Consider the following 21,873-nt stretch of genomic DNA (forward strand, 5'->3'; position numbering starts at 1 on the left):
ACACATGGAGCTGCATACACGGCTATTTCTACCTTCATTTATAGAATAAATACCTATAATGAACATCTAGTCCAATTTATAAATTCTATACACATATATACACTATGCCAGTATTTATAATCTAGAGCATACAGCAAAACAGAAATTAAAAACTATGAGAAAAGGATAAAATAAACACTCTTTAAAAATATATTTCCTTCCTGCATCCCAATGAATTGTCTTGTGCACCCCCTGCAATGCACATCCCCCACTTCGGAGACCACTGCCTTGCAGGACAGTATTTTCCTAAAGATTTTTGACATGTCAAGTCTTGAAAGCAGAAATTAACATCCTAATCTGCTCTGTTCATTCCATAAAGATGTCTCCGGCTACTTTCTGGTTACCTACCTCTCTATGTAAATGCTCCGAGGGCACTGCCCTGGAAGCACTTGGTAAGGAACCTGCACTTTGGGGTTATATGATTGTACTGGGAAATCTGAGTTGGTGAGGTTCTCAGTGGTTGGTCCCATCACTTGCTTATCCAGCACACTTCCAAGATCCTCAGGCATCCTGAAGGTTGTGACTAAGAGACAGAGAAACACACATGTGAAACCACTAACCCTGCTTTACATTCACACACACAAGAGAACTGTGCTGTCTCCTGGGTTGTCTGCAGAAGTCATTTCACCAAGTTTATGACAGAAGTCAAGTAGATATCAAAGGGGAAACAGAAAGGAAGACCTTTTTTCCCCACTACAACATGTCCTTACAGTTTTCCAGTATCAAAGTGATGGCATAGAAAAAGCCTCCACTGAGAATTACTGTGATGCACCTTCTTAGGAGGTAGGGCACTGACCTGGCTCTAAGGAGCTCTGTTCTGGTCCCAGCTTTGCTACAGACTCTCTACAAGATCGTGGGCAAGTTACTGTCTACAGTGCATGGCTTCCCTCCCTCTCAGAAAGGGGTGGGATTCCCCCTGTGCTCTGGGGGGCCCTGAGACCAAGAGTCAATTCTAGCTGGGAGGAACTCATTTAAAACGGTGGTAAAGGAATGCTGCAGGAGAGAACAAGCTGCTCAGGTCATTTTTAGGTGCTGAAGTCCCTATTCACACCTTACTTGGGACTAACCTCCCCTCAGTTTCTGCTCAAGCAAACCTCCCACTCACATCTGCAGTGGTGTGAGAAAAAACTGAGTTGAACAGCCACCAATCTCACGATTCGGCCAAATGTTTTCAATGGAAATTGGACTAAGCAGAAAGTATACATTTCCAAGAGTTGGCTGAAACCAAACCATGTCATTTACCCCATAAATAAACCAAACTGTTCATATTGCTAAACAAGCTGCAAATAATAGAACAGCAGCAAACTGGGAATTTGAAGCTTAACCTAAATTAAGTAATTGCATGCAAGCTTTAAAAAGCACTATTCCCTAGACAGAGCTAAGCATTGACCTAAAAATAGATTTTAGTGGGGAGCTTTCCATTTGATGAACTTTCACACTCTACTGAGGATAAACTTAAGACTCTAGCTCGTAAGCAGGTTTTCTGGAGGTCAAGCTTTGGACCAGGTCCTTCACTCTGCTCCATGTGCTTCTGCTTGCATGGTGCAACCCCTTGATTTCAAAGCAGTTGTGCAGAGCAGCCAATTATACTGAAGCCAGATACATTTCAGGATGATCAGGTACAGAAAGGGTCCTCTAAGAGGTCATTCCCTTTACCCTTCTAAATGGTCCCTGACTCAACCCTTGTAGCTGTACTTTGTCTGCTTAGGGAGTAATGGAAATGGCCTCTGAACTGGCTCCTCTCTACTCATCCCTCTTAGAAAGGGTGCCTAGCTTGCAACAAATATGATCCAAACACTTGCATTGTCCATCCCAATATGTACCATTTACAACAAGGTCAAGGAATTCCTAAAATGCAGGTCCTTGGCTTCATACATATCTCTTGCTTAGGGTCTTCACAGAATGACCCTGATTAATATTTGTTGTCAGGGAGCACAGCTGTTTCGATTTTGTCACCTCCATCCATTATGGCTCTTTGTGCACTATCAACTATTTATGTCAATACTTAGTGTTTCATTTGCATTTACATTTCAGCTTGATAGCTTCTTCCCCCTTGAAGGAGCAGCAGATCATAAATAGAGATCTGTCTCCACTTGTTAGGGATGAGTCTAGCTTGTCAAGATTCACTTGAGGATGCAGTCATTTGTCCTCACTCATGAAAACAAATGTCACTTCCATGCACAGGAAGGTGGTAAATATAGTTACCATCTTTCTCAAAGACTAAAATCCTCTCACATGTATGCTTTCTCCCCACCTGCTGCCAGCTTATGATCCATATACCCAAGAATGTTCAAGGGGCCAGGAGAATGCTGGCAAACTTTTGTTTTCCTATTTTTGAGCATCCATGATACAAGCTCTCGTAAGCAGGTGGGACCAGCAGCTCTGTATACACAGAAACCCCTTGCATCTAGAGAGACTCAGCTGTTGCAGGGTGCAATTGGAAGGAGAATGAATAAATGAGAGAGCACCATGATTTTGGCTATGGGCACCTAGACTCCGAATATAACTCTCACATGCAGGTCCCAATTTAACAGGAAAGGGCACTGATGGCTCCATATGCAATGACACCACATAGAACTGGAGTGCTCTCCTGGCATACAGCCCGTAAGACCATAACGCCCGTAGGCAGCAACATGGTCCACCCTGAAGCCTGGGGGAAGTGCATATATGCAGGAAAAATGCAAGCATGGTTTTACCACCCAATCAGATCACTTTGCTCCGCCTCTAAATTCACTTTTCAGAGACATTCACGCAGCTAAGTACCATTCCTGGGCACCGAGAGGAGAAGGAAAGCAAAGCACTAATTTAGTCATCAGCCTAGCTCCCAGCATACTCATTATGGCCAGCCTTAAGAGTTATGGCTCCGTTTCCTGCCACATCACATCTCCTCTCAGGATATTTACCTTTAGGGGTGTGCTGCTCGAGGTCCGCCTCTTTTAGCAAAGCATGGTGTATTTGGGGGCCAGCACAAACATCCTGAAATGCAGCCTGTAAGGGAAGTGTCAAAGGTAACAAAGCACAGACAGAGGGTGCGTTAAAGAGGTCCAGAGAGACAGTGAGACTATAAAATTGACTTTACCAGAGCTTTAGGGATAATTGAGACTGTGAGTAATGGTCAGAAAAGTCTCAAAGAGACACAAACAGCTGAAACTTCAGCCCAACACACCAAGAGGCAGGGGTTTTGTCAGCAGAGATATCAGCTTAAGATGTGGACTGGGGCAGGCAGTCATTAGGGTTTTACTTCCAAATATCATCTGCAGTCATAACCACATGCCTGCCCTGCCATGCTGGCATCCTAAACCTGGGTAACATCATGACAGCAATAGCATGGGCCACTGAGGAAGGCAGCACAACTACCGTCAGGAATGGACTTATGGCTTCACTTTGCAAGAGTCAAGGTCTTGCACAAAGGCCTCTGACCAAAACGAAGGGCCAGGACCTCGGGTGAAAACTGTATTTCTCTATACCAGGTGTGCTATAGGTCTTTCCACTTTAGAAGGACAATGGTAGGAAAAGAATTGCTCTTTGCACTTACCCTTGAGATGCTGGAGGCTGCTGGAGTGAGGACTTCAGCAGAATACCTCTTTTGTCTAAATGCTAAGTATTTCCTTGGCCCGGGTTTGCAGCTATCAGAAACCAACAAACTTGTTCCTGCACTGCAGTCTAGGCATGAAGCCTCCCTCTTGGTATCCGGAGGCCTGGGGCTCCCACCCAGAGAACTCATCAAATCCTTCTTTGCTTTATCCATCTTCTTTGGAGAACAATGCTGTGATGCAGCCCTGAGCTTGCTAGAGTGGAAAACATTAAAAGCCTGTTAAATACTGTAACTTTGGCACTCCTCCACACCCTCCCACCACACTGGGGATGGGTGACTTGCTAAGATGAGTGGGTAACAAGGCAAGTTCAATCCCCTGCTTCAACACCAAGCTTTGCTTTCATGACCTGGGGTCCGCTGGTCTCACGTCACTGACTCAGTGATTCACTAACCCTGGGGAGTGTTTTGCTGCTCCAGATGGATTTTGGAGGGGATAAACCAGCAGTATACACATGAAAAGCTACTTTTCTGAAGCAGCAGGGGCTTCCTGGATCTGTGGCAGCATTCAAAAGGCTGCCAGGAGAATCTGAGTAAACTGGGACTACAAGAGAAATGCTTCTGCTGCACCCAAATCCCTTAAAAATCTTGTCACGCTTGACTCCAGTGGGAGTAGGCTACAGCCTAAATACCAACACAGCTACTCCCAGCTTTGAGTCTGACTCTTTCATTTAAATAATTCAGGAGAGATGTTTAAGTATTGCCTAACAAGTATCAAAATACAGGAAGAAGGTCCCCTCTCTCCTCCTGCAGGGGGCATTTTTGCTGGTGATCTCAGCACTTCCACCATGGGAGAAGCAAGTCCAGGCAAATACCACAGCTCTATGGCTTGATTTTAGAAAAGCCTTCACGTGCTGAGAGAAACTAATGAGGAGCAGCCCTCGCACTTCTGGCACGACAATAGTGCAACCCCTGATTTTAGGCTTGTCTAAACAGAGAGACGACTACTCTAAGTAATGAGTACATTGTGGCTCAAGTACCACAAGCCCCTCCAGCCTCCACGCACGCGCGCCAACATAATGATGGACACATACCTGCCCAGCTTAGTCCTATACATTATGAGTCAAAGCTCTCCTTGGGATCTCTCAAGGCTACTCCAGGTGTGACACAATTTATTCATCAATTCCTGCTCAGGGCTAGACCCAGGCTCCTCATCTAGCCCTGCCTAACGGTTTGTGTCTTCCACCCTTGCTGGGACCCACACATCCTCTTCACTTACTTCTGGAGGCCAACCCCTGCAGCAGGCTGCCACGTGGGGGTCCTCCCGCTTGCCACAGCAAAGCACTAGAAAGACCTTGCCTGGTCCTGCAGGCTACAGGTGGCACAGTACCTGTCTGGAGTCTCATCCGATGTGGAGACACTACCACAGTGTCCCTTCCTGCCATGCCCTCTCTGCTCCTGAATGGAGTCAAAACTCTGCCTGCTCTATACTCTTGGTCAAAGAGGGCAATTCTTTCTCAATTTCACCTTGTTGCCTGTCTGTGAGAATGAATCAGGTACACACAGCAGAGAAAGCATTACATGGATGCTGAAGATAAGAGGGAATAACTGTGCTGGTTTATTGCTGCAGGTTCAAGCCAGCACACAATTTTGAGAGGTTGAATCAAAAAAGAAATCCGATAATAAATCACAGTTACCATGATGCGAATCCTTTAAGTGAAACGGAGAAACGAACAGACTGGAAAGACCTGGGAGACAAGATCAATAATACCCCCTCCCCTGCTTCAAGCTAGAAAATCTCAACTCATTCTCCTCTCAGCTTCTCTTTGGCATGGCAACTGGAACCTTATACCCTGAAGAATGAATTTTCCATGGAGGATTTTGTTTTTATTAGCTATTTTATGCTCTGGCCATATCTATTTTAGCAGCCCAGCAGGGTTGATTGGTATCAGCCAAGATCCAAGGATTCCTGATGAATCACTGCTGGACTCTTTTGTGCCTGCTGCATCAGCACAGAGAACAGCAGCAAGGCAGAACAGCCCTGCAGTGGCTCTCCTGATATGTCACCTGAGCATCCTCTTCCTGGGAGCAGGGCTGAGGTGGCAATGGGACCTACCTGTACTTTTATCTCCTGGACCAGAATCTGAACCCCATCCATGTCAAAAAAGCTACCTCCAGGACTCAAAGACCCTGAACCTTTAGTAGGGCGAGTGATGGAGCCCACTTCCAATTCAGCAGCACCGGCAGTCTCTGCCTAGAACCAAAATAACGCGGCTTCTGCTGCCGCTGACGGCCGAGTGTCTGTGATGGGGGAAGTGTGTACCCAGCCTGCCCACAGCAGGCCTAATTCTTCAATGCTCTGCTCCCTGTGTGCTCGCTCACACCTCCGTAAAGTCCTTCCTGAGCATTTATCTCAAAATAAAACAAACCCCTACTCAGTGTCCAGCTCAAAAACTTCCATCTGTCACGATCTCCCAGCTGCACAGAGGGAAGGTCTGGTGTTTGTAACTGCAAAAAGCTTGACACACACCACCTAAAATAAAGAAAGAAAACAGGCCTCCAAAGTTTCCCCAGCAATTCCCCAGGCAGACAAGCAAAGCAGCTTGTCTGAGCATGCTAAAGCCAATGTAGAGATGGAAGAACTGCTAAATACAAAGGGAATCCTACTCTCCTGCCACCCCAGCTGCTGGGCTGTGGCCAGGGCTTCCAGCGAGGAGATTTCCCAAAGCATGGTGAGAAGCACGCTCTGGTGCCAGGTGGGTGCTCTCATCCAGCCCTCAGGAACAGCCTCCAGGTTGGTTTAAATGATGAGAAGAGAGACTTTCTCTCTTTTACTCACCTAGCTACTGAGCCTAGGAGTTTACTGCACAGCAATTCACTCTTCCCCAGGCTTAAACTCCACCACCACCACCTTCTGCCTTCCCACTCGCCCCAAATGATCAGCAGTGTGTAGACTCCAGGGCTGTCCTCCCCATCCTCCATTGAGGATGACCCCAGACCCTCATCCATGGGCAGCAAAGCCTGGTGTGGATTGCCAAGGCTGTCGCTACCTGGGGAAGGGAACACCTCCCATATTGCAGTGAACACACAACAGCAGCTTTCAGCCAGCTCTACTAGAGCAACTGCCGACAGTGTGGAGCAGCTCATGCTTGAGGATTTCTTCACTGCCTGAAGAAAAGCAGAGAAACTGCCCAGTGCCCTGTTAGTGCCACACTCTGGGCAGGAAGCTGGCTGTATGCCATCGAATCATAGAATAGTCAGGGTTGGAAAGGACCTTAAGATCATCCAGTTCCAACCCCCTGCCATGGGCAGGGACACCTCACATTAGACTGTATCACCCAAGGCTCTGTCCAACCTGGCCTTGAACACTGCCAGGGACGGAGCATTCACCACTTCTTTGGGCAGCTTCTTCCAGTGCCTCACCACCTTCAAAGTGAGTAACTTCTTCCATATATCTAACCTGAACTTCCCCTGTTTAAGTTTAAACCATGTTTGCAGTCTTCAATCCCTTCCTATTCAGAGCACTTTCCTCAGGGTAGGAGCTCCCCTTTGACAAGCTGAGGTTTAAAGGTGGGGAAAAAAGGAGTTCAGCTCATTGCAAGCAGACAAGATGTCTCCCTGAAAGCAGATCCTCTGCCCACCTCAATAACCCTTTGCCCTACGCTGCCCCTGTGCATCTGGGAGCATCTCCCCCCCTTCAACATCTGCCTGGCACCAGCCATCTCGGTTTTAGCTATAATAATCTTTGAAGATCTCTTCCTGATTGCTGAAGCACCTGTCTTTCCAGCAGTTCAGACATGCTCTCTCACACCTGAAAAGCATGTTTCCTAGATATGCCAGGTATGTTGTACTACACTAAACTGAACTACTCAAAATGAAAGCACATTGTAATGGCACTGCTGACACATTAGGTACAGCGTCTGTGTGTCATCGTGGCAAGGCTATAATTACAATTTCTTGGTAAATTCAGGCTTTACATACCCAAGAAGTCAAACTCCCACGTGTCTTGCTCAATGTCTGCTATGAGCTTCTTGATCTGCTGCCTGTACTTCAGTTCTTTGATGCAAAGCTAACAAAATGGGCTCTTTTCTTTCAAATAAGGTTCAAAAAGGCTAAAATTGCAACAGAAAAAAAAAAGTACTTTAAGAATAATCTAACCCCTAAACAAAACTGCAGGTTGAAATCTAGTAGTCATTCATCTGAAATTATTTACCTGCCGATAGCCAAAAACCCAACTACCACACTACCTGGCCACCAACACGCAGAAATTCCTTCTTCCTACCGTTTAAGCCATATAAGCTCAAACAAGGTGATGTGCTCTCCACAAAGCCCTTTAAACATTATCCTGTACTTCAGATCTCTTCTACTTTAAAAAGGGAGTTGAAAGGAACTTTGAGTTTTACAGCAGCCCCTTCCCTCCAAGGATCTGGGTGGTTCCAAACCCGATTTGCCTCTGCGTTTTTAAATGCATTCCTTCCTCCATGGGAAAGCACCACAAAGCCTCCACTCGAACCTGAGGAGGCAGGGGGGAGCAGCAAGACTGACGGCGAGCGGCCCTGCTCATTACACAGAGCACCCAGCGACACGGATCCACCGCACCTTTCGGGTTACAGCCATGGCGGGTGTTACGAGACACCACACAAAGCATTTAGACCGTGACTCCAGCAACGTTTGTTCCATTTACGAAGCACAACAGCCTCCGTCTCTATAGCACGCAGCCCAAGGGCAGCCGCACGCTAACCCCAGAGATGGGATAGCGCGAGGCACCCGCGTCCACGTCTCACGCTCTCAGGAATCCAACCCCTGCCCACTTCCACCGTCTCGCACAGCACGAGGGGGGCTCACACCCCCGTCACCCACAGCAGCGCGGCCGCCCCCCGCATCCTTCCACACCTCCTGCCCCCCACCACGGCGAGGCCCGCGCCCACACCCCCCAGCGCCCGAAGCCCCGGCACCACTCCTGGCCGGGCGGGACTCTGCGGCTCCCCCGGCCCGGCTCAGCCCTCCCTGGCGGGCGGCCCGCACCGGCCGGCTCGATGCGCCCCGGCGCCCGGCTCCGCGCTCACCGCTAACGGACGGAGGGGCGGGCCCAACGCGCGGGGCGGGGGGGCTCGGCTGGCCCCAGGGAGGTGCCGGGCAGCGCGGGCCGGGCGCGGCCACCGCGAGGTCGCTGCCGGGCTCTCCGCTGCCGCCGCCACAGGGACGGCACCAAGAGCGCGCAGCCCCAGAGCCACCACTGAGCATCGCCACCGGGCCGGCACAGGGCCGCCATCAGCCCTCCCCTTGCAGGGGCTCCGCCACCCCATCACCGAGCACCTCCGGGGACACCCCCTGTGCGAGGGGCTGGGCTGCTCTGGTGCCACCTTCCATGCCGGCTGGCCACCAACCTCACCGGTGGCTGTCTCCGAAGGTCTGGCAGATCCCTCCTTTACACCATCCCCAAACCCACTGTGGTCAGGCAGGCTGCAGAGATACACAGCGGCTGGTCTCTGACCGAGCTTATGTACCCATGAAAGCCTTGATCAGTTACACCTGGGAGGTTGTGTCAGCTGGGGATGTGTGACTTACCACCACTTGATATCGTCATGAAGAACACATGGTGCCCTACAGACACAAAGGTGGCACAAAACCCTGTTGGGAAGGATGGGGCCGAAGGGACAAGGATTTTTTAAAAAATAAAATAAATCCATCCACCCCTCCCACCAAAAAAAAAAAACCAAAACACAAAAAACCAAACCCCACAAAAAAGCAAACAAACAAATCACCAACCAACCACACACCAAACAAACAAACTCAACATAAAAGCGCCATAAAAGTTAGAGATACAGTGTGGGAGAGAGCTAAGGGCAGAGAAGGAAGAGGAAAGAATGAAGCAGACCGGAGTGGAGGCTCCTGCAGGAGGGGAGCCATGGGCAGGAGCTGCTCCATAGCCCCTTTGCCCCCCCATGCCTGTCAGCCCTGTCCAGGCAAGCAGAGAGCTGAGAACAAGCCCTGCTGCTGCACAGCTTTGCCCCGGGGCAGGTTCAAGTCCTAGAGAGCAGGGCCGGAGGAGTAGAGCTGAGCACAAACCAGGCAGCTGAGCCAAGGCCATGGCCTTGCACAGGGCCAGAGGGTCAGGCGGGGGGGCAGGGAGCATGCCATGAGGAGGCAGCAGAGCCCAGGCAATGAGCTCCTCTCCCTGCCTGCCTGGCACTGGGTGCAAAGGGCTTGCGAGTCAAGGGTGGTGGAGGCACTTGTGCCATGCAAAAACGTGCGAGCCAGGGGATGCGAGGTTTGAGCAGGGGGAGGTGGAGGCCGTGGAAAGAAACACAAATCCTCCAAATAACACGGCTTCCTTGCAGCAACGCTCAGCCCTTGCCAAGGTGCTCTCCAGCCCAGCCCTGCGCAGGAGGGGGGGGCTCTTTGCAGATTTGCACCTCGTGCTGGACTGCCCCTGGCCCTGCTCAAAGCAGCGGCTGCTGGAGGAATTCCCAAGTGTAGGCTCCCTGTCGTACTGCTGGCCTCATTGCTTTACTTTAGACAGGAGCGCGTGCTGACTTGCCTTGATTAGGTTTGATAGAAGCGCAGCTCTCACTGAAGTCCCCTTGAGTCGCATGCCAGATGCTCTGGCTGGGAGGAAGCGATGGTGAAGCCCCTTTGCCCTCTGCACGGGAATAATACCCATCTGTTTCACGCCAGCTCCGTCTCCCCTGCAGCAGGTTGGGATTCACAGCAGGTCTTGCTCTCCCTGCAGTTAGTTGTGCTTCATTTTTGGCCAGGCTTTCAAAGCTCAACACAGAATGCTTCAGCGAGTCAGGAGATGAAAGCTGAGCGGTTTCAACTGGCTGGGCCTTCACAAACCCGCCAGAACAGAAAGCAGACAGGTGTGAGAGCCACCCTGCTCCCCAGCCGTGGGCTGCCACGACTGGCTGATATCCTGACCTGCCTTCAAAAGGGCTTTCTGGTTCCCCAGAAACTCTCTCCCAGGGCTTGCAGCCTCCACTGACACCATGCCCTGCTTCCACGGCTGCTCCTTTAGGCCAGGATGGCCAGGCAGGGGAGTGTGAGCCCTAATCACTTCCAAAAACCAGGTGGCAGTTGGCACAGCTGAGCACCTCCATGCTCTCTCCTTCTCATACCAGTCTGAGCTGAGATGCTGTCCCCAGTAGGGCCAGAATGAAAGGTCTTTCTCCTGACAGCTCTCCTTCCTGCTCCTTTTCTGCTGTGGGCTCTTTCAAGGCCACAGATCTGCCTGTAACTGCAGGCGATGCTTAGTTCCCCAGAAAACACTTGTTCAAGAAGAGGCTCCCAAGTACCTGCCGAAACAGGCAGATCAGTGACTTAACATAGGATTTTTCCTTACTGCAAGGCTGTTTTGGGAGAAGAAAAGCAGAGCTCGCCACTGTTTCAGCTGTGATAGAGCTAATTTTCTTCTTAGTTAAACAATTATGCCCATCCAGTCAGCCAGATCACTGGTGCAGTGAAAGCATGCACAGGGGTTAGCAGAGTCTGGACTCATAGTGAGGGCTCCCATCTCACCCACTTATCAAACATGAGAATCAAAACAGTTTCAGTAGGTGTTATGATGTGAGCTGGCACTGGGAAATATGTGACATGTGCTAATGGTTCATTCCTGGCTGAAGAGCCCAGCATCCCTCTTCTATTGTCCATGAGCTGTTGCAGCCACCTTTCGTGCCATCCACTTGCACTCCTTTAGATCTCATGCATCTATCCCAAACCAATAGCTCAGGAAACACCACTGCCAGGGCAGTTAATCACACCAAAGCTCGCTTCTACAGAGAACAGCCTTACCCTGGTTATGGGAGGAATAAGAAAATATCAAAAATTCCCGACTTTGTGGACCTCAGAGATGATGCACGGGTTGTTTTGTTTCATCACTTGCACCTACCCCATGTGGGTGGCAGGCCCTTCAGATTTAGCAGTGTTTCCATACCCACCCCACACACATTTTGCTGAAGGTGCAAATGATCCTCCAAGCACAAGGCCACTGAAGAATAAGGCCCCAGATTTCTGTCTCCACACCTACATGTGTTCCCACACACGAGATACAGCATTAATCTAGAGTAAAACACCACATGTTGACAATGCGAACAGTACGTTTGACAGAAACTCCTTAGACTTGAACCTCAGAAAGCAAACCCACGAGAAAGTCACAATGCAGGGAGAGTCAGGACAAGGTCTGTCTTTATGCTGCCTGCTCCCTTCTCCTGAAGAGGCAGTTTCATTCTGGGAAGGGGAAGCCAGGTTCACCTTATATTCCTGCTCCTTTCAACAGCGCACTCAGCACAAGGCTGTTACCTTGAATTCAGTCAGGCTGGGACTGGAAGAGCAGTTCATACCAGCCAGCAGCAAATTCTGTCCTTTGCAAGCAGTTTTCACTGCAGCCTCAAAACCAAAGGAGACTGACCCAGGTAGTGACATTGTTGTTGATGAGCTTTCACCACTGTGCCACAGCAAATCATCTCCCCAGGGCGCGTTCTTCCACACCTGGGATCACACCATCAATACGGCCAGAAGGCTTCCCCAAGGAATTTGCAGGCAGAGGCTGCTTCTCCGAGGAAGGTGTGCAGAAAGCATGGGGCTGGCCAGAAGCGGGAAGACGACAGTGAGGATTACCAAGGCCAAGCCTGAGCAGGCAGGGAGTGGTGGTGGTGATGATGAAAAAGCTAAGCAAGCCTCAGTGAGGAGATCTCAACAGTGGTGGGCAGAGAAGCTGGCAGCAGGCATTTCTTACACAACTGATTCAGCGGAATTGGCCAGAATGGTCTCCAATGCAACTCTGGCATCTTCTGCGTAGGGCTGCAGGTGGAAAGAACCTGTCACCCATCGGCAGGCTGGGAGATTTTTCCAAGAAGAGTCTTCTTCTTTAGAGGGACCTTGATTTTAGAAAAGGTGAGTGGCAGAGATGCTCCCAAATCCCCTGGGAATAGACCCTTAGATACCTCAGAAGCCTCAGGCAGGTAAATGACCAGATTTCATGCAGCCGGAGATGACATGCTGACAGGAGGCTTTGACCTCCGTAGCTCCCCCAGCAAATATGGTACAGGCACTTCCCCATCTTCCTAGGTGAAAGCATCAAAATGGAGCTATCAGTCTAACCACTGGTACTCAGGAGCATAAGGGCAGGCTGCTGTAGCCTTGCTCTTGCTGAGAGGGGGCTGTTGCCCTCTGGAACACGAGTCATCCCACGTAAGAGGGCCAGGGCCAGCCTCACAAGGAAGCCAGTATACCCCCAGTCTGCACTGGGTAGGAGGACATTTCCTGGCACACTTCCAAAATTACAGATTCACACATAAACACTCTTCAAGCATGCAAAACACTCAGGAGGCTATAGATAGAGCCTGCTCTCTTCCAGGGAATTTGTCACCCAGCCCTGGTGAAAACAATCCTCAAAGAACTGCAAAACATCTCTGAAGAGCTACGAGCAGTCTTGCAACTCAGACATTCCCAGACAACATACAGGGAGCTGAGGTCCTCAGCCAGTTAATACTGCACGCTTCCGGGAGTTCAGGGGAGCGTTTGGGGGTTTGCTTTAATAGGAACAGGAGAAATTACTTGCCCCTTCTTAGAAAGGCTGGAAATTTTCCCTGAAGCTTCCAGATGAACATCAAGCTTTTCATGAGGAAGCCAGCAACACCTCGGCTCCCTTCATAAGGGCGCTTGCTGGGGGGCATAGGGAGCTCTGCTTCAAATTTGTCATACAGAACAGACCATTAGGCTTAATGGTTTATGCCCTTTCAGCAGGTAAGCATCAAAGTAATCTAGTTTGAGGGAAAAATAAATAAATAAATCAATCTGCCCTTTGCTGACAAACAGTAACAGATTCCTGCAAAAAGCCTTTCTTCCAACCGACTGGCATTCCATCAAGGAATCCCTAACCTGTCCCGATTTTTTCCCCACTAGAAAGCATATGCCAAAAGCTGGGCTAGACCCTCACCTGAACCCCACCATTTCAGAAGCTGTGCAGAGCAGTGTCTGAGCTGGTTGGCCGAACAGAGTAACAAAATCAAAGCATATCTTTGTGCCAGGCCTTAGGAAAAGCATGCACCACCAGAAGCAGAGGGTCAAGCATGCGGATATGACAGAGCAACATCTTTCTGGATAAGAGGACAACTCAACATTTTTGGATTTAGAACAGCTTCAAAACATGCCTTCTTGACATTTGTTCATGAGCTGATGTATTGCACCAGGTGCCGCTCTGACTTCCTGCCATCAGTAACACAGCACCATCAATATCTGGGCATTTATATCATTTGTCTGGCTGGTTCATCTACTCTTGAAGTACCTTCTCACTTAGCAGTGAGTATTCCCCATAAAGAGCCCTCTCAAACACAGAGAAACCATTAAAAACTATCTGTTGAAAGCAAAAAAAACCCAAGTGGTTTTTTGCTGTTTTCCGTCTGATTTTTGTATGCAGCTGATTATTGCAGCAGTGTAAACATGAAGGTGAATACAAATGTGCAGCCTAGAAAATAAGAGCTGAGTTTGGGTGTGACCTTGTGTTGCAAGTCAGACTGCTCACCTCACACTCAATGTAAAGGGAATTACTGGTGTCTTTGTCTCCCAAAACAAGGCAACATTCCTGGGGATCTCAGCAGGAAGGAGATTCCTGAAGCTTAAGACTGAGCTTCCTCTCCCCAACAGAAATGTCTCCCATTTAATGATTACCAAATCTTTTGTCTCTTTGCTGGGAGCAGAGCTCCGAGGAAGCAAAATCCAAAGGAAGCCATGGTTGTAGCGTAGACAACCGAGAGAAACTGGACAATCAAGTCAGAAGAATTATAGATTCAAATGTGTATCGTCATCCTGCTAATTCCCGGCTCTCCCCCTACTCCCTCCTCTGCTGACACTCCAGTCCCCACTTCAATACCTGCCAGGTCCTTTTAGAAAGCTGACATTTCCATTCCTGACATTTTCTGCAGCTCCATCTGGGAATTAATGGCCGGATATTAGCAGCGATGGGGCCGTTTATCATAATTAGTCTCATGAAGCTACTAAGCATCCAACTATTTTTCATCAGTGCTGAGGAAATAAACTGCAGAATCCAGCAGACGAGACGGACGATTTATTTATTGATTGATTTATTCTGGTCTGTCAGGATGCAGCTTTAAAGTTTGCCGAGATGAGCAATCTCAGAGGCAATGACGACGGCAGGGCTGGCCCACCTTGGGTGCACAAGCAGCAGAGAAGCAGCTCCCAAACCCCCTGGGACAGTGAGGAGGCTTTTGTTATCCTACGTCTGCTCTAGCCTCCTGCTGATAGGAAACAAGTTGTGACAGGTTGTGGACAAGCTCAGGAAGAGACAGCCACCAGCCACACGATGGCATCATGAATAAAAGCCATCTCCAGGCATGCCTTTTCTTCCCCATCAGGAGGGTGCTGTTTACCTTACAGGAGGTGGCACCTGGACCAGCAGCAACAGGACTGTCATTTGGCTTGGGTGTGCCAGATTGTCCTTGGACCTTAATGCTGAAATGAGGATGCTGCAGACAGCACATGTCTGTCACCTTCCAGAGGTGCCTGGGAGCGGGTAAAGCTGTTCTCTTCCTTGTCATCCTATGTGGAGCAGTGTGAAGTACTAGATAGTTATTTCCTTCCCCAAAGGATCAAAAGAGAATTCTGAGGGGGCAAAGTTTCATAAGCAAAATATCAGACTGGGTCCCCTGCAGGCAGGGGAGGGCCCCTTGGAATGGCCGGGGCTCACCACCAGCCACCTTCTCTGCAGAGATAAGATCCACCCTGTCACAGCTAGTGCTTGCTGTGCTCTCAGACTTACTTTTTAGGGGCTAATGCAGTACATTGTCTGTGTTTCTGGGTGCTTGGGTACTCAAGGAATGTGCCAGAGCTTCCACTCCTCTGGGGTTAGCTGGACAGTGAGCTGCTGAGATCCACCAGACGTTGTTTCCTATCCTGGCGGCTACTGCTCTGGGCAAGGAGCCTGTGCTGATTTCAGTGACTTCTCTATCATCCTGCAAGTACCACTCTGCATGGCTTGTAGGCCGGTTAGAGCACCTCTGACTGCAGCTCCTCTCTATACAAGTAAGAAATGAGGATTACAAGGCTGTGTGGAGCTTCTGCCTGGAATGAGCCATGAAGGCATTCTGGGCTGTGCTGCTTTTCCTTCTATCCCCAGGAAAAGCCACAAATCTTGCTACAAGCCATAAACCTCAGTGCTCACCTGCAGCAGACCCACCTCCTCTCCTGCAAGGCTGATTATCAAGGGCTTTCCATCCTGAGGTTTGCTGTGCAAACATTAAACATTTGTGTTTAAATATTACACATCTTCTACTGATGTGAAGCTAGTAATTACAGCCAGATGGGACCTGGCTCACAGGCAGACACAGGGCTCACACACTGCTGGATGGTGGCTTTTGTTTTTTGCAAAGCCATGTGGCCGACCACCACCAGGAGTATCAGAAAAGCTGGGTGTAATTAAAAACAGTAATAAAAGAAGTCTTCTAAATATATCTTGCAACATATTCCAGGTGAGCACTAAGTGTTCCTGGCTGCAGTGCCTGGCAGCCCCAACACTCTACCTGGGACATGATCCAAGCCAGTGTGCTTGCGCCATACATCCCTCCAGGTACAGCAATGACATACACTCATTTGATACTAGCACCTCCTACAGCACCAACACGGTCTGATCCCACAGAGCCTTCCTCAGCTGAGTGAGACCTCTTTTTGCACAAGAGTCTAAGCCAGCCTGTACTCCACTCCATCAAAGTAGCCCCTACAAGTGTGTTGCAGTCACAGGGCCGCCACGCCACCAGCACAAGTTCACAACTGCTGCTGCCTCCTCACCTGCTTAGTTGAGAGATCATCTTCATTTCAGATGCCTGCACACATTTCTGCTTGCCTGAGCTCCCAGAGTAGGAAATTCTGCACTTCCTGCTGCCTGCAAGATTCCAGGTTTGATTCTGTTCAAGGCAAAACAAAAGCATGGCAGTGAATAGTGGATTTATTTCCCCTGAAAAATAACCCATATTCACATTCAACATCTAAATCTTGTTTTAGTATATAATCCTCTTCCCCATCGCCTCTCCCCTACACAGCAGACCCAAAAGGTAAGCAGGAGCATACCAGTTTGAGCAAATAGCCGAATGCTTGTCTTACTCATCACCTGTGTTGCATTTATATATATATAGACACACACAGAGAGAGCAGCAAACATCCAGGAAGCAATACCTATCCTTACTCCACAAACCTAATTGAGCACTTGTGTTCTAGCAGCTACAGTGATACACACAACAACCAGCATTTGATGCCTGGAAAAAAACTAGAGCTAGCATCTCATGCACAGTTTAAGTAGCCCCGGTAAAGGAGCTGCAGGTAATGGCACTGAGGGGAAACGAGCTATAAAGGCTACAACCCTTTCCCTGCAAATCAGTCTAGCCCTGTTTAATATTTATGTTCTTATGAGCTGTTGATTCCTCCTCTTTGTTATGAATATTCTGGCATACTTTCAGGATGTTCCCAAGGTAAGTGTTAGACAGTCAGAGCTTGGTCTCCTGCCTAAGCAACCAGTTATGTTTAATTCTCTCGGACAGCTGCTGAGGTGTATTCTCTGTATTGTAACAGTCAGCATTGTATCTCTACCTGCTCATCATCCAGGTGTAAGAGGTGTCTTACAGCCAGCCTGACTGATAGGAGCCAGTGTCTCTGGTTTCAAGGGGAAGAAAGAGGGAAAGGAGCAAACACAGGGAACAAAAAAGAGAGGCTGTCTAGGAGATGTAATAGAAATCATTGTTTTGTGAGACACGGCAGAGCCAGAGCAAGCATATGCTGTAATCTGAGACAAGTGCCAAGCCCTGATAGGTTTCCCTATCGAGGAAATCAGGATCAGCCTTGGTGAGAGGCTGAGAAGGGGAGCAGGTAACACACATGGAGAGACAGGAAGCTCTGATACAGCCATCTAGGAGCCTGTGCCAAAGCTCTTGAGCCCCATTCTCTGAGCTTCGGCTCTTCCTCTGGCTAACCAGAGCCTTGTGGCTGCATGGTTTGCATTCATGTTTCATTCGCTTCTCTGCTACCCTGGTCTCACTTGTCTGCCATCTCTCTTGCTACTCCCTCTTCCTGTGCTTTATGGGCTTCTAACTTCCTAAGTCTTCCAGGGACCATAGGTAGAGCTTCCAAAGAAGCTTATTTCTGCTGTCATATGCATCAGGAGAGTGTTATGGGAAGGGAAAGACAGGACTCAATGCCTCTCTGCTTTCTGCACCCAAGAAGCAGAGCTTTGGCATACCATTACCAACCCTTGTTTCTGCAGTAACCTTATCCAACGCTGCATGGGTCTGTGGAGGCCGTGTTGTACTACTGTTGCCTTCATGAATAATGGATTCCCTTCCACTTTCCCTCTCCTCTTCCCTGTTAGATCCCGTTTCATGTTGGGCATGCCTGGTATGTTTGCTGCGTCCCCTGGGAACACTCTGATTCCCAGCTCCTCTTCCCAAGATGCAAGCAATATGCAAGAGGACACCGAGGATAATTCAGGTGGTTATTAGCAGAGGCATGAGCAGGATCTACCTGCTGGGTTTTGTTTAAGGTATTTCCATTGCTTCCAATGAGGCTGTGCAGCTCATATTGTCAAGGCCTGAGGGCTTTAGCGGCCCCTGACCAGGGGCTGTCCTTGCAACACACTCTGCTCCAGCCGCACCAGTTTAACTCAGCCCTGGACTCCCTGCTCTTGCCCGAGCTACATTATAGGCGCATCCATCTCCAGCTGTGTTTCTGGCCCTGCCTTCTGCAGGGACTTAAGACCCATGCGTAGCCTTCTCTCCAGTTCTGTCTCTGGCCCTTGTGCTCCTAACAGGGCTCTGTGGATGGACTCTGGAGCTGGTTCAACAAGAAGCTCTTGTTCTTCCCAGCTCTTCCTGTCCCTGTGAAATATACTTGAATCTGGCCAAAACAAAACCAACAGTATAGGTGCCTGTTACAGAGCAAAACATGCCTGGAAATTACCCAAAGGCCGGTCTGGTTGCAGCGTGAGAAATGCTATTTCAAAGTCATTTGCACAGACCTTAGTTTTTTTATGACACCTGATTTTTATTTTAATGTGAATGACAGAGTTGAGCTGCTTTCCTGAGGACCCCCGTTCATCCCACGCTCAGGACAGACATTGCATGGTTAGCACAAAGTCCTGCACTGCTCCGTTTCCATTGTGTTGTTCAGTGCATGAAGCCCTAGGCAGGATTTACTGCACATTATTCAATCTCTGCTAGGGAGGTAAGATTATTAGTCTCCTAAAAAGCTTTTCAATTGAGTTCACTAAAATAGCTGAACGTTCTGAAACTGTTAATGATTTTAGCTTCGGAGCTCTGCTGCCTGAGGACGGGTCTGTGCTGGGGCTGTTTTACTGAGGACAAAACTGCAGCCCGGAAGGGCTAAAGGAATGGGATCTCTGGGGCCCTGCATGGACACAGCTCAGGTGGGATGTTACAGAGCACTTAGACAAGTGTAGCAGCTTCCCTTCAAGACAGGGGTCTTTCCGAAAGCCCCGTGGCAGTCACCTGGAAAATGAAGATCACACCAGTGTGGTACGAGCTGCATAACGAAGCTACTGCATGAGGAGCAGCTCTGAGCCCGGGTGGTAGCAGAGGGCTCTGAAGCCAGCCACCACACCACCTTTATGTGCTCACTGGTCATTTCCTTCAGCCCGGAACAAAAGAGGGTATCAGTCTTCCCAAATCAAAAGAGATTGTCCAAACCTGGAGCTAGGCACTTTGGTGGGGGGAGCAGAAAATAAAACACCTCAAGGCTCAAGCTTGGGCAGAAAGGTAGCACAGAGCATCTGGCATTTGTCCTCCTGGCCCTGGGACTGGAGACATGTCGCCTTCATCCCACAGGTGGTGGCTAATCCCTGCTGTCCACAGCTGTTTCTGTAATCCATGGTGGCACTAACCTGCTTCTCTGTACCCAAGGAACCTTTTGTCATTGGAGCAGAGACCGCTGCAGTGACTCTCTTCCTGATTACCCCTAGGAGGGGGATTTGGCTTTTGTCTGGGCAAATGCTTTACTGATTCAGCATGGGAGTGGGGGAACGTGACACACGTCTCAGGAATTAAATCCATTGCTGGAACTGAAAAGATCCTAGTCCCCAAGATGCTGATCCACGGTGTCAAACAGGGTGGGGGGAGGAAGAAAGGAGGGTGGACAAAAAGGGTTTGCTGAGCAGCCCAAAGGCAGGTCTGAGTTTCACCCGGCACAGATGACAGTGGAGCCTCCCTCCCTGTCTGCTTCCCTCCCTCCGTCTCTCCCCCTGTCTCCCAGCCCTTCTCTCTTCTGAACACAAGCTGCAAGTCCCTGGGAGGCCCCTAATCTGCTTTGCTGTACAAAAGGCCCAGTCTACTGGCTTTCCTTTTCTTCCTCCCTCTTCAAAGTTGAAGTGGGGATCGGTTTCCAGACACGAAGGTAGGGAGGGGAAAGGAGCAGGGCACAAGCGATTCCTCTGCAAAAGAGATTCTTTGGAAGGCAAGGGCACAGGTGTCTTCAGGTGGGATGGAAGCACAGGGTCTTCGGGCTGTCAGGATCCTTGCTTCCTAATTACTTTTTCTGGTGTGCTTTGGTATCACTTATTCTCGTGCCAACATCACCCATCATTTTATACGCCTTTTCTTCCTCCCACCCTGATTAATAAACCAGCTCCTTCCAGCCTTTGTTTTACTTGTGAAATAGGATCTCCATTCTCCTGATCACACTCAGAGAATTTTTCTGCATTGCTTCTGGTGTGAATTCAGCCTACCTGCCCAGGACTGCTACCGATGCTCGACCAGGTCTTGTCAGGACTGTGCAAACACTATTAATAATCTTCTTCTTCTTGGAAATATCCCAAACCCCTTGGGTCTCGTTCGCCTTTTTTGTGCCTTTAGCTCATTGGTGGTTTATAATCACCCATGACTGCTACAACCAAGTTCACCTCCTCCTCAGTCATGTCCAGCTGACACACTGCCTGTCTAGCATGAAAAATCCCCAACCCTGTGATTAGTCTTGCATTTCGTGCTGGTGAATTTCAACTCCTTCCTGCGCCTCCATGCTCAAGGTTGTCTGCTGCTTTCTGTTTGATCTCCCATCTCCTCTGCATTCACGATGCCTCCCCGTTCTGCGTCATGAGCTGGCTTAACCTAAGCGCTTCCACTTCTTATGACAACATCATTCATGGGGAGAATAAACAAGATCGATCCCAGGATTGATCTGGGAGAAACTCCAGTGGTGAGCTCTGTTCACCCTGCTACTGCCTCTGTCCAGAGGAACAGCTTCTGCCCCCAACTTCTATTTCCTCCACCGGTGCCATCGTCTTCAGTTTAATTAGTAATTTCCCTGTTACTCCATTGAGCACAGCTTGCTGCATGTGTCTAGAAATTTGTCTAGATAAATTGAGATGAGCAGGCTGACTCGGTTGAATGCTTTCCATGGCATGCTGAGATGGGTTTCCTCCAGCCATCTAACCATGCTGGTCTGCAGGTTTTGTTCCAGGTCTTTGCATGCTACTGACCTATCCTGCAAACTTCCCAAGCCCACAAACAACAAAGGAAGAATGGGTATTAGGTTCACAATCTTCAGTGCGGTTCTTTCTCTCCTGCGAGAGGTTTAGGTTTTGCCTCTGGAAACCTTGCCACTACACCAGCAGTTTGGCACATTATTTTGTTTGGAACCCACAAATATGTGCTTGCCCTGGCTGCAGTGCATCGGTGCATCTGACTGTTGTCTTTTATTATGTTATACCATTCCGTCTTTATGCTGTCATCCTCTTATCTTGCATGTTGACCCTACCTACCCCAAGCACTGTCATCTCCTTCACATTGGTTGGGAGCCACATCATAAACATCCTTGACACTCAATAAACCTACCGTGTTGAGCTGATGCCTGAATAGTATTTTCCCCTGTGTCATAGTATCCTTTATAAGGTTTATCTCAGTTCAGCTTGCCATGTTATCTTTGCTGCTTCCAGGTGTCTAAAGTAGCATCCCTCTTGTCACCAAAACTGGTAGAGGAGTACATAGATCCAGTTAGAACTGGATTTCCCATAGCTAAACTCTTCCTTGTCAGTGTGAGGCAAGCACATCTCAGATCTAGTCCTCAATTAGGGGCTCAGACAGATTTAAGGTCTTACATTCACTTTGCTAAGTGACATGGCAAGAGGACCTGGCAGTCCTGCTTCTTCTGACTCTCAGGCTTTGGGTCCCAGATGTTCCTACTGCAATCCAGGCCTGTCACAGGCAACTTTAATGCAATCTGGGGATGGACCAGGTCCTCTCTAGTGGGGGCAATGCTAGACCTGGGAGTCTGCAGCCTTCACTGGGAAGGAA

The 21,873-nt window shown here is 49.1% G+C and overlaps 1 protein-coding gene and 2 long non-coding RNA genes across 3 annotated transcripts in view; all 3 read right to left on the bottom strand.

The window, feature by feature from the left end:
• Window positions 1-8,188, bottom strand: part of DNAH1 (dynein axonemal heavy chain 1) — a 55,447-nt gene extending 47,259 nt beyond the window's left edge. Inside the window, 5 exon segments of the mRNA XM_062632732.1 lie at window positions 388-562; window positions 2,943-3,015; window positions 3,575-3,850; window positions 5,688-5,825; window positions 8,171-8,188. Coding sequence (XP_062488716.1) covers window positions 388-562; window positions 2,943-3,015; window positions 3,575-3,850; window positions 5,688-5,825; window positions 8,171-8,188 — 680 coding nt within the window.
• Window positions 8,189-9,878: 1,690 nt separating this feature from the next.
• LOC134170927 (uncharacterized) lies at window positions 9,879-18,005 on the bottom strand. The gene is made up of 3 exons (XR_009967414.1): window positions 16,776-18,005; window positions 16,373-16,488; window positions 9,879-12,370 (listed from the first exon to the last, which is right to left on the bottom strand). It is a non-coding gene; the product is annotated as an uncharacterized LOC134170927 (long non-coding RNA).
• On the bottom strand, window positions 13,435-16,314 carry LOC134170926 (uncharacterized). Its single transcript, XR_009967413.1, has 2 exons — window positions 14,959-16,314; window positions 13,435-14,826 (listed from the first exon to the last, which is right to left on the bottom strand). It is a non-coding gene; the product is annotated as an uncharacterized LOC134170926 (long non-coding RNA).
• Window positions 18,006-21,873: the final 3,868 nt, after the last annotated feature.

The sequence above is a fragment of the Pezoporus occidentalis genome, unplaced genomic scaffold, assembly GCF_034315485.1.
Source record: "Pezoporus occidentalis ecotype Australia unplaced genomic scaffold, CSIRO_AGI_Poc_V1 ctg395, whole genome shotgun sequence".
NCBI lineage: Eukaryota > Metazoa > Chordata > Aves > Psittaciformes > Psittacidae > Pezoporus > Pezoporus occidentalis.